Here is a 12711-nt window from a genome sequence, read left to right as displayed (position 1 = left end):
CTGCCTTGAGTGCAGATCTCATCTTAAATAACAAAAATTCCCCCCCAATTCCTGGTGTGTGTCAGTCTTTTCTCTGAGGAAACTGATGGAAGAAGGAAGTTAAAGCAGAAAGGGCAGAAATGGTTTTCTGGAAAGTTCATTTATCTAGTTTGTGTATAAGAGGGTTTGACTTTTTTCAAAATATTTTTTGTTTGAAAAAAACTCCGTTGTGAAAAGTGAGTTATGAAGAGTGCTCTTTATTTGAAACCTCCACAACACAGATGCCAATCTTGTCTCGCATTGAATCATTAGCTGTGCACATCAACACATTCCAAGCACAAATTAAGAAATGCAAACAGAACAAAAAAATATATATATATATAATTTTTCCCCTATCCAAAGGTTTCAAGTCTCAATGCAGCAAATCCTTCTGAACACAGAATCTGAGGAGCACACTGTTCAGTTGGGACAAACAGGTCCCTGCAAAGGCAACTGCCTTCTTAACACATGGGGTGGGGATCATGGACGGCATGGAAAAGGGAAAGGCAAGGAAAGGGTAGAGGAAAGAGAATGAGAAGCGAACAGGTATGCACTAGGGAAGATGGGCAGCTGGGACACACACATGGTGAGTTGGTGAATTTCATTTATTGGATTTTGACATTTTCTTTCTGGATCTTTTAAACCCCCCCCCCCCTCCCCAGGTCCAAAAATGGTAGAAAAACCCCACAGAAGTAGGCAGGGCCTTATTTATTAGGCCAGCCCAAAGCCTTCAGAGCACTCCTGGATGGCCAATAGTAGCATGTGGCGGAGCTTCTCAAAGCTCTCATAGGCAGGCAGGTCCAGTTGATTAAAACTAAAACGAAAAAAGATTAATCCATGAGAAAAGAAAAATGAATCCCAGTATTACCAACCTTCTGTTCTTTTCTGAGCCAGTACTACTGCTTTTTGCTGACTCTCCCACTTTTTCTCCAACCTGTTAATTTGGCTTCAAAACTGGCATGAATGGATGTATGTACACCATCATACTATGTGCTTGCTGATGCTGGCATAGAGAACTGCAGTTATAGATGGTTGTGAGCCATCATGTGGGTGCTGGGAACTGAATCTGAGTCTTCTCCAAAAGCAGTATGTATTTTACCTGCTAATCTAGCCCCCCATCTATTAGTTTTTAGCTTTTTTAAAATTATTTTTTGAGACCAGGTCTTGTATATCCCAGGTTGGCCTCAAACTTGAAACTTCTGATTGTCCTGCCTCTCAGCACTACACGTATGCACTACTTTATGTAATTTATGTGGTATGAGGAATAGAATCATGTATTGTGCTGGAAAAGTACTTTTAACCAACTGAACTATTTACCTCCAATCATAACATTTTCTAAGAAACAACTGCCTTTAAGGAGACATTTGGTTCACTAGTGATGTATATGTATGGGTATATATATGCATGTTACTGGAGGTGCCTATAAAATCAAGAAAAGGGCATTATATACTTTGCAGTTGGGAGTTACAGTGGTTGCAAACTGACTCCCATGGGTGCTGAGAACTAAATTCTGGTCCTGTGAGAAGGAGCTCTTAATCACTGAACCATGTATATCCAGCCCTTCCCAGCCAGGCAAAGCTTTGGAATATGCCACGATTCCTGAAAGTGCTATTTGTCAATGTCTTTCCAGTCTTCTGTTTAGCCTATCTGCTCACCTCAACTTCCTCTATAGACTCAATAAACTGAGGTTTATAAGGTTGTAGGCTAGGCAATACTTGTGCTCCCAGCCTTGGGTAGTTGTCTAGAAGTTATCAAGTCTACAAGCGCAATACAATCACTGAAAAGGAAAATGTCATTTCCTAACCATGTGTGAGCTGAAGGCAGGCGATCTGTGGATCTGTCGTCTCGATGAATCTGAAACTTCTGAATGCCATTCATGCCTTCAAGGGCAGCAAATCCTTGCAGGGGCACCTTGGAAGTACCTGTGACAAACTGGAGGAACTTGGCACGGTCTGCTTGGTCAAAGGAACGCAATGCTCTCCAGAACCATTGGATCTGTAAGAAGAGACATACAAAACACCAATGTTAGAGAGCTTGTAAAGATCAGGAATGGCAAAAAAAAAAAAAAAAAAAAAAAAAGATCAGGAATGGCAGTAGACTTGGAATATTAGTCAAGCCCCTTTTGTGGAATGTCCCTTCACAGGATGGGTGAGAACATCAGCTCCAGAAGAACAAAAAGAGGCATAGGCATACTGTTATTCATAAACTAGCACTACTGATGATAAGTGTAACACTTATCAGAGTATGGGGACACCTCTGCTAGCAGCAGCTCACCTGAATGGAGTTGGACTGGTACTTGTGGTACTCAGTGTTAGATTTTAGGTCATCTATGTCGATGGTAGGCAGCCCTGATATGAGCAGCTCTAACTCCTGCTCAGTAAAGATGGATATGAGGCGCTTTGGAATGATTTCATAGAAGCCTTCTAAGAAGGCTGCCAGCTGTTTGCGGATGGCTCCTGGTGAAAGAATAAAAATGGAATCAGAACGCACACAACTCAACTGAGTTATTATAATACAGCCTCAACTTGACACCTGACACGGACAGATCTTCCTGCCTTACCTACCACTGTTTCTAGGCCCCTACAGGATAATAGATGAAGTCTTATTTTGGTCAAGTGTTGTGGTGAAATAAAAGGCTGACCTCTTTTCCTTGAACAAGCAGAGATCTATCCTAAAGGACACTTCTCGTACCTGTCATTCTCATCTGGCAAACCAGGTGTACATATTCCTTCTTGTTCTCCTCTGTTACTAAGATGTTGGCTCCATTGGGTTTGAGGTCACGAACCTCACATACTCCAAATTCTTGAACCTAGAACATTCAAGATACCAATCATAAATATCAGGTTTGGCTTGGCTTACAAGTAACACAGAGGTGCAGGAATGCACCCTATTTCCTTGTTATGTCCCAGACAGGGAGATGAGGCAAAACCATAGCTAACTATTTGTTTTTCACTATTCATTAGCCTAGAGCTCCTCTGCATAAGAAAAAGCTGAAGGATGGAATGAAGGAAATTAAGTCTTTGGCCCTAAAACAAATGAGAAAAGGGTAATTTTAATTTTCTTCTATAATGAACTGTTCTTAGGACTGAATTAAGCACTGGGACAGTGTGTGTGTGTGCACACACCTACTCACAGAAGTCAAAGATGAGTTTCTTTCCCTACTATGTTCTACCTTACTTTCTGAGTGTTTCTCAGTGAACTCAAAGCTCACTGATTTGGCTTTGAGTTCTATGTGTCCTGGAACATTTTTTCCACACATTTGAAAAGGGGGGTGGTGGCGGGCGTGGCGGTGCCCAGATGGCTCAAGTTTGGTTCCCAGCACTCATGTTTGGTTGCTCAGAGGTCTACAACTCCACAGGATTCAATGTCTACTTCTGGTATGTACATACCTGAACACATGGGCGTATACATAAATAAAACTATTTCATGTGTGTATGAATGAAGGTTTGTATGAGAATATGTACACAGGCTGGGGATTTAGCTCAGTGGTAGAGCGCTTGCCTAGCAAGTGCAAGGCCCTGGGTTCGGTCTCCAGCTCCGAAAAAAAGAAAAGAAAAAAAAAAAGAGAATATGTACACATAAAGAAGCCAGAGGATAATGTTGTCTGTGTGTTCTGCATTATTATTCCGTAGACAAGGTCTCTTCCTGGAACTAAACTAGCAGTCAGACTATCTCCAGTGATCCTCTTTTGTGTTGACTCCCGGAGCACTGTGTACTAGAACATGGCCATACCTGGTTTTTTAAATGGGTGTTAGATCTGAACTCAGGCCATACATAAGGCTTGCAAAACATGCTCTTACCCACTGAGAAACTAGGAAAACTTGGATTATTTTATCCATTCTATTTTCTGTTTGATAAAGACAAGTCTTTTCTCAATTGATACAGTCAGTTCCAAGGTGTTCCCCAAATATATCTCCCAACTTACCTCAGTGCTGAAGGTGAGGTCATAACCTAATGTAGAGACATCATTTTCAAGCAGATAAACTAGACCCTGGTAGAAGTGGTAATCCTCACTCTCCATATCTGTATACCTAGAAAAATGCAATTAGATAGGGTCATGGCTTGGTTGAGGAACAGACAGGAAAGGGTGGTAAGGATATTAGAGTACTAGGGCTAAAAGCAGTCTAAAGACTAGCACAACCTCACCTGACAGATTTGCCCAAGATGTGTTTGTAGAAAGACCTAGTAAAGTAGCACTCCAGGAGGCGGTTGTCATATACAGCTTTGGCTACAATTCGTCCAACAAACTTGAAGTAGCTGAGGTGGTTGGGGTTACAGTGGGAAGATGGATTGATCGTGTAGGTGACCCGGTCACCAGGTGAGGTACGGAACAAGGCATACATAGGGTTGAACATCTCTCGAGAGATGATCATGTACCACTCTCGCAGTAGACCCCCAGCATCCTGCCCTTCTTCTCCTTCAAACACTATATACCTGCACAAGAGAGCAGAAATGAGAGAGCTGTGCAGAAAGCCACGACAGATCTGACCATTCATGTAGCATCATCATGTAAGCAGGAAAGATTCTGTGAATCTGACTTTGGAGAGTCCATTGTTAGATGAAGAAGTGAGTACCAGGAGAGGTTTGGAAAACCTCTGTGATACTTGTTGCTGCAAGCTATCAATTTCTTCCAGGTGGCTTCATAATCCACCAATGAACAATTAATGACTTGGTGGGGGCACTCAAGCACATGGAGCCTCCTAAACCCAGGGTTACGAATCTGCTTTGCAGGCAGATATCTAATCTATTCCTGATATACTAAGCCCACATCCTTGTCTGCCTAAAGCTTGGTGACTAAGTCAGCCAAAAGGTCAACCAGCACTCCAAGTCCAAAAGCAGGAAGCTCAAATATCATCATCTAAGCCAGAATGTTACTGGGAGTTTTTTAACTACTTCTCCTAAACTTGGGGCCAGATTAGGCCACTGCTACCATATAGCATATAGGCCCTGAACCATCTTGGCTATTTTCTCTCCCAAGTTCTTACAATCGATTCTTCATTTCTTCAGGAGATTTGCGATGCAGCTCACGATAGGAGTCTTCAAATACATGGTCACGGCGGACATGCACGGCCATGTCTTCTTTCCGGAGCCCTTCGTCCAAACGTTCCAGCTCTTGGCGGAAATATCTTAGGATGTAGAAAAGGAAGGAAGTAGGATTGGGGGTGACAAAGCAAATTTATACCTGTCTGTTCAGAAGAAAAACAGGGACACGCTTGTTCCCTTTCATCTTTTAACCTTACACAGCTGGGCTAGATCATTTATTATGAATTCAAAATTTTCCTATTTTTACTGAATAAGTGATCACAGAGACTGTTAGATTTCTATTAGGAAGGACACTTATGGGCATAGAAGGAGCAGAGATACCAAGGAGTCTAGAGTCTCATTTTGACTGTACCACCACCACTATGACTCTAAAGGATAGGATGAGACTTTAGAAATGTAGTACCACCAAAAAACCCTTATAACCCTAGAACAAGTATAGCTTCCCCCCCCCCCTTGGGAGGCGACACAGGTATCATTTATGTAGTTCTTCATCACAACACATGCCAGGAACAGGGCACATACTTGCGCTTGACATCAAAGTCGAGGACACGAATGTAATCTACTAAGACAGCGAAAGGTCCATCAGCGAGATGGGTGGTGGACTGCCGAAGTATCTGGTTTAACACAGTGCGGTGAGTCTCTGAGAGAAAAAGATAACAGCAGGAATCAGCATATTATATAGTTCCTAAGAAACTACAAAACAGTATACTAGCAACCAACTTGCTTTTATTTGTTTTAGGAGCCTAAATCAGGAAATAGCTAAAGTCAGGGCCCACTCCTAAGGAGTGAATATGAAATCTGGGCATTTCTAACAACTGGATTTATAATAAAACCCAAATCCTTTGGAATGCAAACGTAGAAGAGCTTCTACAGCAGAACTCTCCTGTCATTACTAGGTCAACTTTTTGCTGTATGTGTGTGTGTTAGGTGTTTGTATGCAAGTATGTTTGTGGACTCTTTCATTCTGCTTAATTAGATAGGGATAAAATACTTTATTCATGGGTCTAAGAGTTCCATGTACCTGCAAAACGAAGGAACTTCTGTGTGTCAGGGGGCAGGCTTGATGAGATGTGCATAGATGAGGGCTCCCTGGAGAAGAATGGGTCAAGGGAGGATGGAGTGGCTGGGGTTAAGGGGGCAGGGGAAAGTGGAGGAGGCTCATCCTTGATGTGTGCCAGCTGGCTCTCACGGGTATCTCGAACAGGAGGCTTGCTCTCCCGCTCTGTGGCATGGACCAAAAAGAAGGCCTCGACAGCAGGCTGTAGCACTACAAGATAGCAATGACAGCAAAGTGACACTTTACAAAGTTAAACATAAAAACACACACACCTTCCTATATAACCACATCACAAATTCAAAACATGGAATAATGAAAACTTGCAGGGTAATACAAAGCCAAGAGAAGTCAGAGAAAAGCAAAATAGGCAATCAATTATAAAGAGAAATCTCAAGTATCAGAGTTATCAAGAGAAAGGGCAATTCTTTTTGAATTCTTGTTACAGACATACAGAGGGAGTCCAACAAACTTAAAAAGCAAGATAATCACCACCACCACTACTTGGCAGAAAGTGTCCAAGAGCAGACCAAGGGGTTGGGAATCTGTAACCTCAGGAGAGCAACTCACCTAATACTGCATGCTGATCATGAGATTCTTCCAGTTCCTTTAAACATTCCCCTAGCATGTCCCATAGCTCATCTAGGCTCAGTTGCTCACTGAGCAGGGGTAACTCAGGTGGTCTCTCCTCTTTCTCCTTCTCTCCCTGTGGTGTTCCATCTGAGACCACTAGACACACAAAGGACAGTCAGAAACTTTCAGAGCGTCTCTCTTGAGAGTTTTTCCCAGAACAAAAGCACAGGACACTAGACAGACTGACTGGCCAGTATTACTCATTGAATAATATCTAGAAGGTAAATTAAATATCAAATTCAACTCCTCAATTATACTAGTCTCTTTTTAAGTTGTCAAAGGCCATATATTGTGCAGTCTTGTCATTGCCTCCTTAGCCAAGGAGGAATCTCTTGTTTAAGTTAAGGGCAACGTGCTATGAAAGTTGTCTTCCGGTACAAATATGTTTTAGGACATTATGTTCATTAAATTCTGATAAATTCCGCCTTTGCAATCAGCTTGCATTCTCCTTTCTTTTTCTAAAAATAAGGCTAGGATACAAATTAGATATTTTGACTCAATAATTTTAAATAAAAGTCTCATGCCTTTTAAATTAAGTCTACTGGTCTCAATTTAAAGCCCTTAAGAAGCCTTAGTAATATTTACCGCCCAATGTTCAGATGATTCAATAAAGCATTTCAAAACTGGGTGTCCTAGAAGAACACTATTTTCAAGTAATTTTAAAGGGCATCAAAAATATTTGGTACGTAACTTATTGAAAAATGCCACATTTACTATGTGCCAGGTACTTGGTTAAGTATTACACATATAAAGTTCCTTAAATTGTGGTGTCCCAAACCATAAACTTAATTTTGTTGCTACTTTGTAGTTATAAATCATATTTTACTAGTTATGAATCATAATATAAATATCTGTTTTTGGAGACCCCCATGAAAGGGTCATTCAACCCTCAAAGAGGCTGTGACCCATAGATTGAATATTGCTCTAGGACCATCTACCTTGTTTTTTTTGAAATAGTGTCTTTCACTAACCTGGTTATCAGCAAGCCTAGGGACCTGCCCATCTTGGCTTTCTCTAGCACTGGGATTGTAAGTGTGTGTGTTACCATGTCAGGTGTTTTTGACCTAGGATTGAAGTCATCCCCCATGGCAAGCACTTTACCTACATTGGACACTGGCTGTTTCCCCAACCCCAACAGTATTGCTTTAAATAAATCATGCCTTATAATTCAGAGCTAACAAATGGGGGAGCCAAGACTTGATGAACATGCCATATTCATGTACAATATGCTACACTTCCTTCTTCTCCTTTTCTTTCTTTTATTTTTTTCTGGGGGGGGGGGGGGGTGGGTTCAGACAGGATCTCTGGCTGCCCAGAAACTTTGTATATAGACCAGACTGGCTGGTCTTGAACTCAGATATGCCCACTTCTGTCTCTGTAGTACTTGAATTAAAGACATGTGGCACCATGTCTGACTCCTTTTATTCTTCTTATAGTAACATTTTCTCACTTATTTATATATGTATATGTATGGGGGTGTGTGTGTGCCATGGCATCTATGGAAACTAGAGGGCAAATCTGAAGGAGTTTTTTTCCCCCTACCATGTTAAGTACCAGGGGTACTTGGTAATGACTATAAGCAAGTACCCTTACCTGCTAAGCCAGCTCATTCATCTCCTTTTAAGATAGAGTCTCACTGTGTAGCTGCAGGCTTGGTATATGAACAGCTCAATCTTGCCTCAGCTCTATGTATTTATTTAGCACAAACACATAGGGCACACGCTGGAGTAAAACTTGAGGTCATTAGTACTCTCCCCTTTGACCATGTGGGTTCTGGGGCTCAAATTTAGGTTGTCAAGGATTGGTGCTAAGTACAAATACCCTTTACTTGAGGAGTCATCTTGCCAGACCCTAAACTGCTACTTTAAAGACAGGTTCTCCCTATGTTGTTCAGGCTGACTTTACATTTATAGGTCCATTAGAACTTTAAAAAAAAAATCAAGCAGCAGCAGTACTGACCAATGGACTGAGTATCTTGAGCACTGGGAGATGGCTGGTCCACATCCATGGGTGATTCCTCTCTCCGGACAGATGTCTCTGACTGGTTAGAAGACTCCGACTGGATAAAAGGAAAAAAGGTCACATAAAAGGTGCAACTCTGCTTTCCTCCAGGACTAGAGGTTGGCCCCTGAATGTCTCATACATTGAGCTTAGAAACTACCTTCTCCTACCTGGCTATCAAAGTATATAGCTCCCTGGATCAAAAGAATAACATGCATACTTCTTTTTTACTATGAGCTTGCAGGTTTCTCCAAGAGCTCCCTGGATGCCTGCATTCTCTATAAGCTGCTCCTACCCAATTCCCACTCATATCCCACTCTACCCCTACACTGATGCTCTGAATATAGACAAAAATTAGACGTTTTCTAGACCAGTTTCTGTTTGTGTACATACTCTTAAGGTAGGTAGAACATAAGATTTTGGTTATTATTATTTGTTCAAACTGAACTCGGTATAATCTCCCATAGGTGGGGTACTTAAGCTATGTCTTTATCAGGTAGGACAGGATACTGTGCAGAAAAAAATACCCAGAGGGCAGCTCTTTTTCTTTCTACCACTGCTGGAGTCATTCCCCCAAATTCTGTACTATATGCCCAGTGTGACCAGCAATATACTATATTTATTAAGAGAGGGTTTCTCTGGTCCTGGAACGCACTATGTAGACCAAGCTGGCCTTGGCAGATCCACCTGCCTCTGTCCTGAGTATTGAGATTAAAGGCCAGGGTAGATAATAGTGACCATAGATAATATATACCAAGCTCAGGGGACTTTCAAGGGTAGCACTTAAAAGCTGTCTTTGCATTAATTTCATGACACTAATTTTTTTTAACCCTACATCCCCTTCAGAACCCAGGCACTGAGCATAAGACAATTTGCACAACACTACTAACTGGATAGCTGGGAATGGGTATGATGGCCAAGCTTTAAATTCAACCAGGTATCAATACAAACCAGTAAATGAAGAGTAAGAGAAACACCAACAGAAAGTAACCTTGCTGTCTAGAGGCATTCATTTAGCAAACAATGCAAAAGCATACAAGGTATGAGCAATGAACTCCCACTGATGACATGGTGCAGGAAGGAGGGTAGAGAAATGAATGAGGGGCCACAGGCATCATGCTAACCGTTGCTGCTTGTTGCTGTCTCCGCGCCCTTTGACCCTCACGTACCATTTGTATAATGGCATCAGCCTCAGCCTCCAGCTGCCGAACAGCTGCCTGGATGCTGCTAGCTGAGCCTAAACCGGAGGAACCTAGAAATGGGAAAAAGGAAGCCACGATATAAAACGTAGAAAGTGGGAATGCTCAAAATCCTTTCTTCTTCATGGATGCCATAAGGCATCTTGTTGAATATGAGTTTTAGTTCAGGCAGTTTTGTATCCTCATAATCAAGTTCCAAGGTAGAGGTAGAGAGGAGCAGGGGAAATGATGCCAGACAAATGGATGGTGGCATGTAGAGTGTTCTATGGGACAGAAGCCACTGTCTGAGAACATGGCAAATATTTTAGTTAAGAGAATTCAAGGAGGCAGAAAGCAAACACTCATAAGTCTTTCTCAGAGAAATGTTGGTCTCCCCATTTCTTTGCCAGATTTCAATCATCCCTCAATTATAACTTGATCTACTCAATCTGAGATAGATAACTTGAATGGGTTATTCAGTACAGCAATCAACATTTGATACTTTAAAACGGCGGCGGCGGCAGCGTGTGTGTGTGTGTGTGTGTGTGTGTGTGTGTGTGTGTGTGTGTGTGTTCTTTTTGTGGAAGCAGCGGGTGTGTGTGTGTGTGTGTGTGTGTGTGTGTGTGTGTGTGTGTGTGTGTGTGTTTTCTTTTTGTGGAAAGGTCAAATAGAAACAAACAGGACATTTTAGCCCAGCACTCCCAGGGACTCTGGATCCATCCCCCCACCATCCTCAATTAGACACTCTACTTTCATACCTAGCCTGCCTGTCTGCTTGGCTTTTTTGTTAGCTCGTCGTGTGTCATCCCGCAGCTGGATGATGACCTGTAGTACCCTCAAGAAGAACTTCTGGGTGGATGTCTTGGATGTCAACATGGACATAGAAGGCAGTTGGAGCTCCCGGCCACCCAAGGGTCGCTTCTGAGATGCCACAATTACCACATTCTCAGCCATGTCAAACCTGTATAGTGTAGAGGTGGCTTAGGTATATTGACATCAAGGTATAAATACTCAGAATAAGGAGAGCTTCTGGTATTAACTAGAGAAAATAACCTTATAAAGATAGCACTAGTCATTGGAGAATTTTTTCAAAAACACCAGGTCAAGTATGTCATTGAACAAATAGAAAAACCACCTACAGATATGAAAACGAACAGAAAAACTAGCAAAGGTCACTTTTCAAATGTCCCAAATTCTAGCCCACACCCACCTGCTCTGCATTTTGCCTTTCAGTTTGGTGGTCTGTGGCTGCTCCTCAGGTAGGCCATCAGGCGAGAGGGTCTCACATTGGGCTCGCCGCTGCTGTTCCAGATTGTATTCCCGTAGTTCAGCGAGTAGGGTACCTGGGTAGGCAGGAGTCAATTGTTCAGAGATTTCCTTAAAGCAGAAAGCAGAACCTTACCAGGACATCTTTGCAGGAAATTTAAGTGAAAAGAAAAATTTTCTATTTATTATTTCTTCTGTAGACTAACCACTTGGGGACTACCAATTCATCAGACTGTCTTATTGATCTATACAAAATGCAGTTTTGGTATAGAAAATAAAAAGGACCTTTTCTGGAGACAGATCATTATCTAAGTTCTATGTAGGTCTTTAAACTTACTCAGGTTTTGTGGTATTCTTACCCTTTCTCAAAGGATGCTATGGGACTATGAGATAATCATGTATCACCCAGGAACAATTTTAAAGTGGTAGAACTTTAGCATCCTCAAAACTATACAAAAGAGGGCATTATTCTGAGTATAATTCCTGAACCTGATCATAGTGTAGGTATATTTTTTAAGATGAGAAAAGCTGTCTTTCCAACTTTATCATGGAGCTCTTATAGTCACTTATTAGGGAGGAAAAAAAAGCAGGTTTTCTTGTTCTCATAACAGTAATGAATTGTATTCCCTTACTTCTTCACTAAGCATAGATGACTAGCTATATAACGGTTGCTGGTAATATGAAAACAAGAGCTGTGCTTTAGGAGCATGGTCTAGTGTGAGTGTGTGTGTGTTGCTTATAAGAAAACAGAATATAATGCTTTAACATTATTACCGATCTGTTTACAAAGGGTATAACCCAAATGACGGGCTCCATTCAGTAGCAGCTTAAGAACAGTGTCTCGCGTCCCAGAGTCCCCTCGAGAGAGCTGCAGTAACACATTGGCTGCATCTTCCAACCCTTCTTCAGAACAAGAGTGGGATGTCAACACCTAGGTAAAATATAGGGGAGGTAATTAAGTCCTAACCTGAGAACTGAAATGCCTACCTCTTTCCTTCAACTTCAGAAGGTATAAAAGAGCTTAGACTTACCTCCACAGAGAGCTGTAGCTGGTTTTCAGTGAGGCCAGAGGATACCATTTTGAAGTCTACACTACTGCTGCCTCCTTCACCAACCTTTGCTGGAGATTTGTTGCCTTTAGTAGTGGAAGCTTCGAGGAAACAGAACATATTAAAGCTCGGTGATGGCATAAGCCTGGAAGTGCTGCACTGTATAGGCCTTCAAAATGGCAAAGCAGAGAAAATGACAACCTATCTGTCAAGGCCAAATCTGTGTGCTGGGAATTGAACTTAGGATATTATACATACCATGGAAGCACTCTACCACTGAGCTAAATTCTTAACTATGCCTTGTAAGGTGACCAAAAATCCTAAGTATTTCTCTAAATCATTCCCCCATCATACATAGTCCACAACTTATTCTTTAAAACTTACTCTGCAGACAATTTTTAAAAGATTTATTTTTTTATATAAGTACACTGTAGCTGTCTTCAGACACACCAGAAAAGGGCATCAGATC

At 41.7% G+C, this 12711-nt stretch overlaps 1 protein-coding gene across 50 annotated transcripts in view; it reads right to left on the bottom strand.

The window, feature by feature from the left end:
* Positions 1-216: 216 nt before the first annotated feature.
* The window catches only part of Huwe1 (HECT, UBA and WWE domain containing E3 ubiquitin protein ligase 1), a 130119-nt gene continuing 117624 nt past the window's right edge, over positions 217-12711 (bottom strand). For 42 of the 50 annotated variants that reach the window (XM_087600532.1, XM_087600511.1, XM_087600513.1 and 39 more), the window contains 16 exon segments: positions 12225-12343; positions 11968-12124; positions 11138-11270; positions 10686-10888; positions 9874-10001; positions 8708-8807; positions 6686-6844; positions 6083-6328; positions 5584-5701; positions 5004-5144; positions 4165-4452; positions 3944-4049; positions 2710-2827; positions 2293-2474; positions 1823-2013; positions 217-832 (listed from right to left, as the gene is read on the bottom strand). In XM_087600532.1, coding sequence (XP_087456658.1) covers positions 730-832; positions 1823-2013; positions 2293-2474; positions 2710-2827; positions 3944-4049; positions 4165-4452; positions 5004-5144; positions 5584-5701; positions 6083-6328; positions 6686-6844; positions 8708-8807; positions 9874-10001; positions 10686-10888; positions 11138-11270; positions 11968-12124; positions 12225-12343 — 2492 coding nt within the window. In that variant the 3' untranslated portion in view covers positions 217-729. 50 annotated transcript variants of the gene reach the window in all.

The sequence above is a fragment of the Rattus norvegicus genome, chromosome X (genome assembly GCF_021556685.1).
Source record: "Rattus norvegicus strain SHRSP/BbbUtx chromosome X, alternate assembly SHRSP_T2T, whole genome shotgun sequence".
Classification (NCBI taxonomy): Eukaryota; Metazoa; Chordata; class Mammalia; order Rodentia; family Muridae; genus Rattus; species Rattus norvegicus.
The sequence above is the reverse complement of the archived record's forward strand: the minus strand, read 5'-3'. Positions and strand labels throughout refer to the sequence as shown.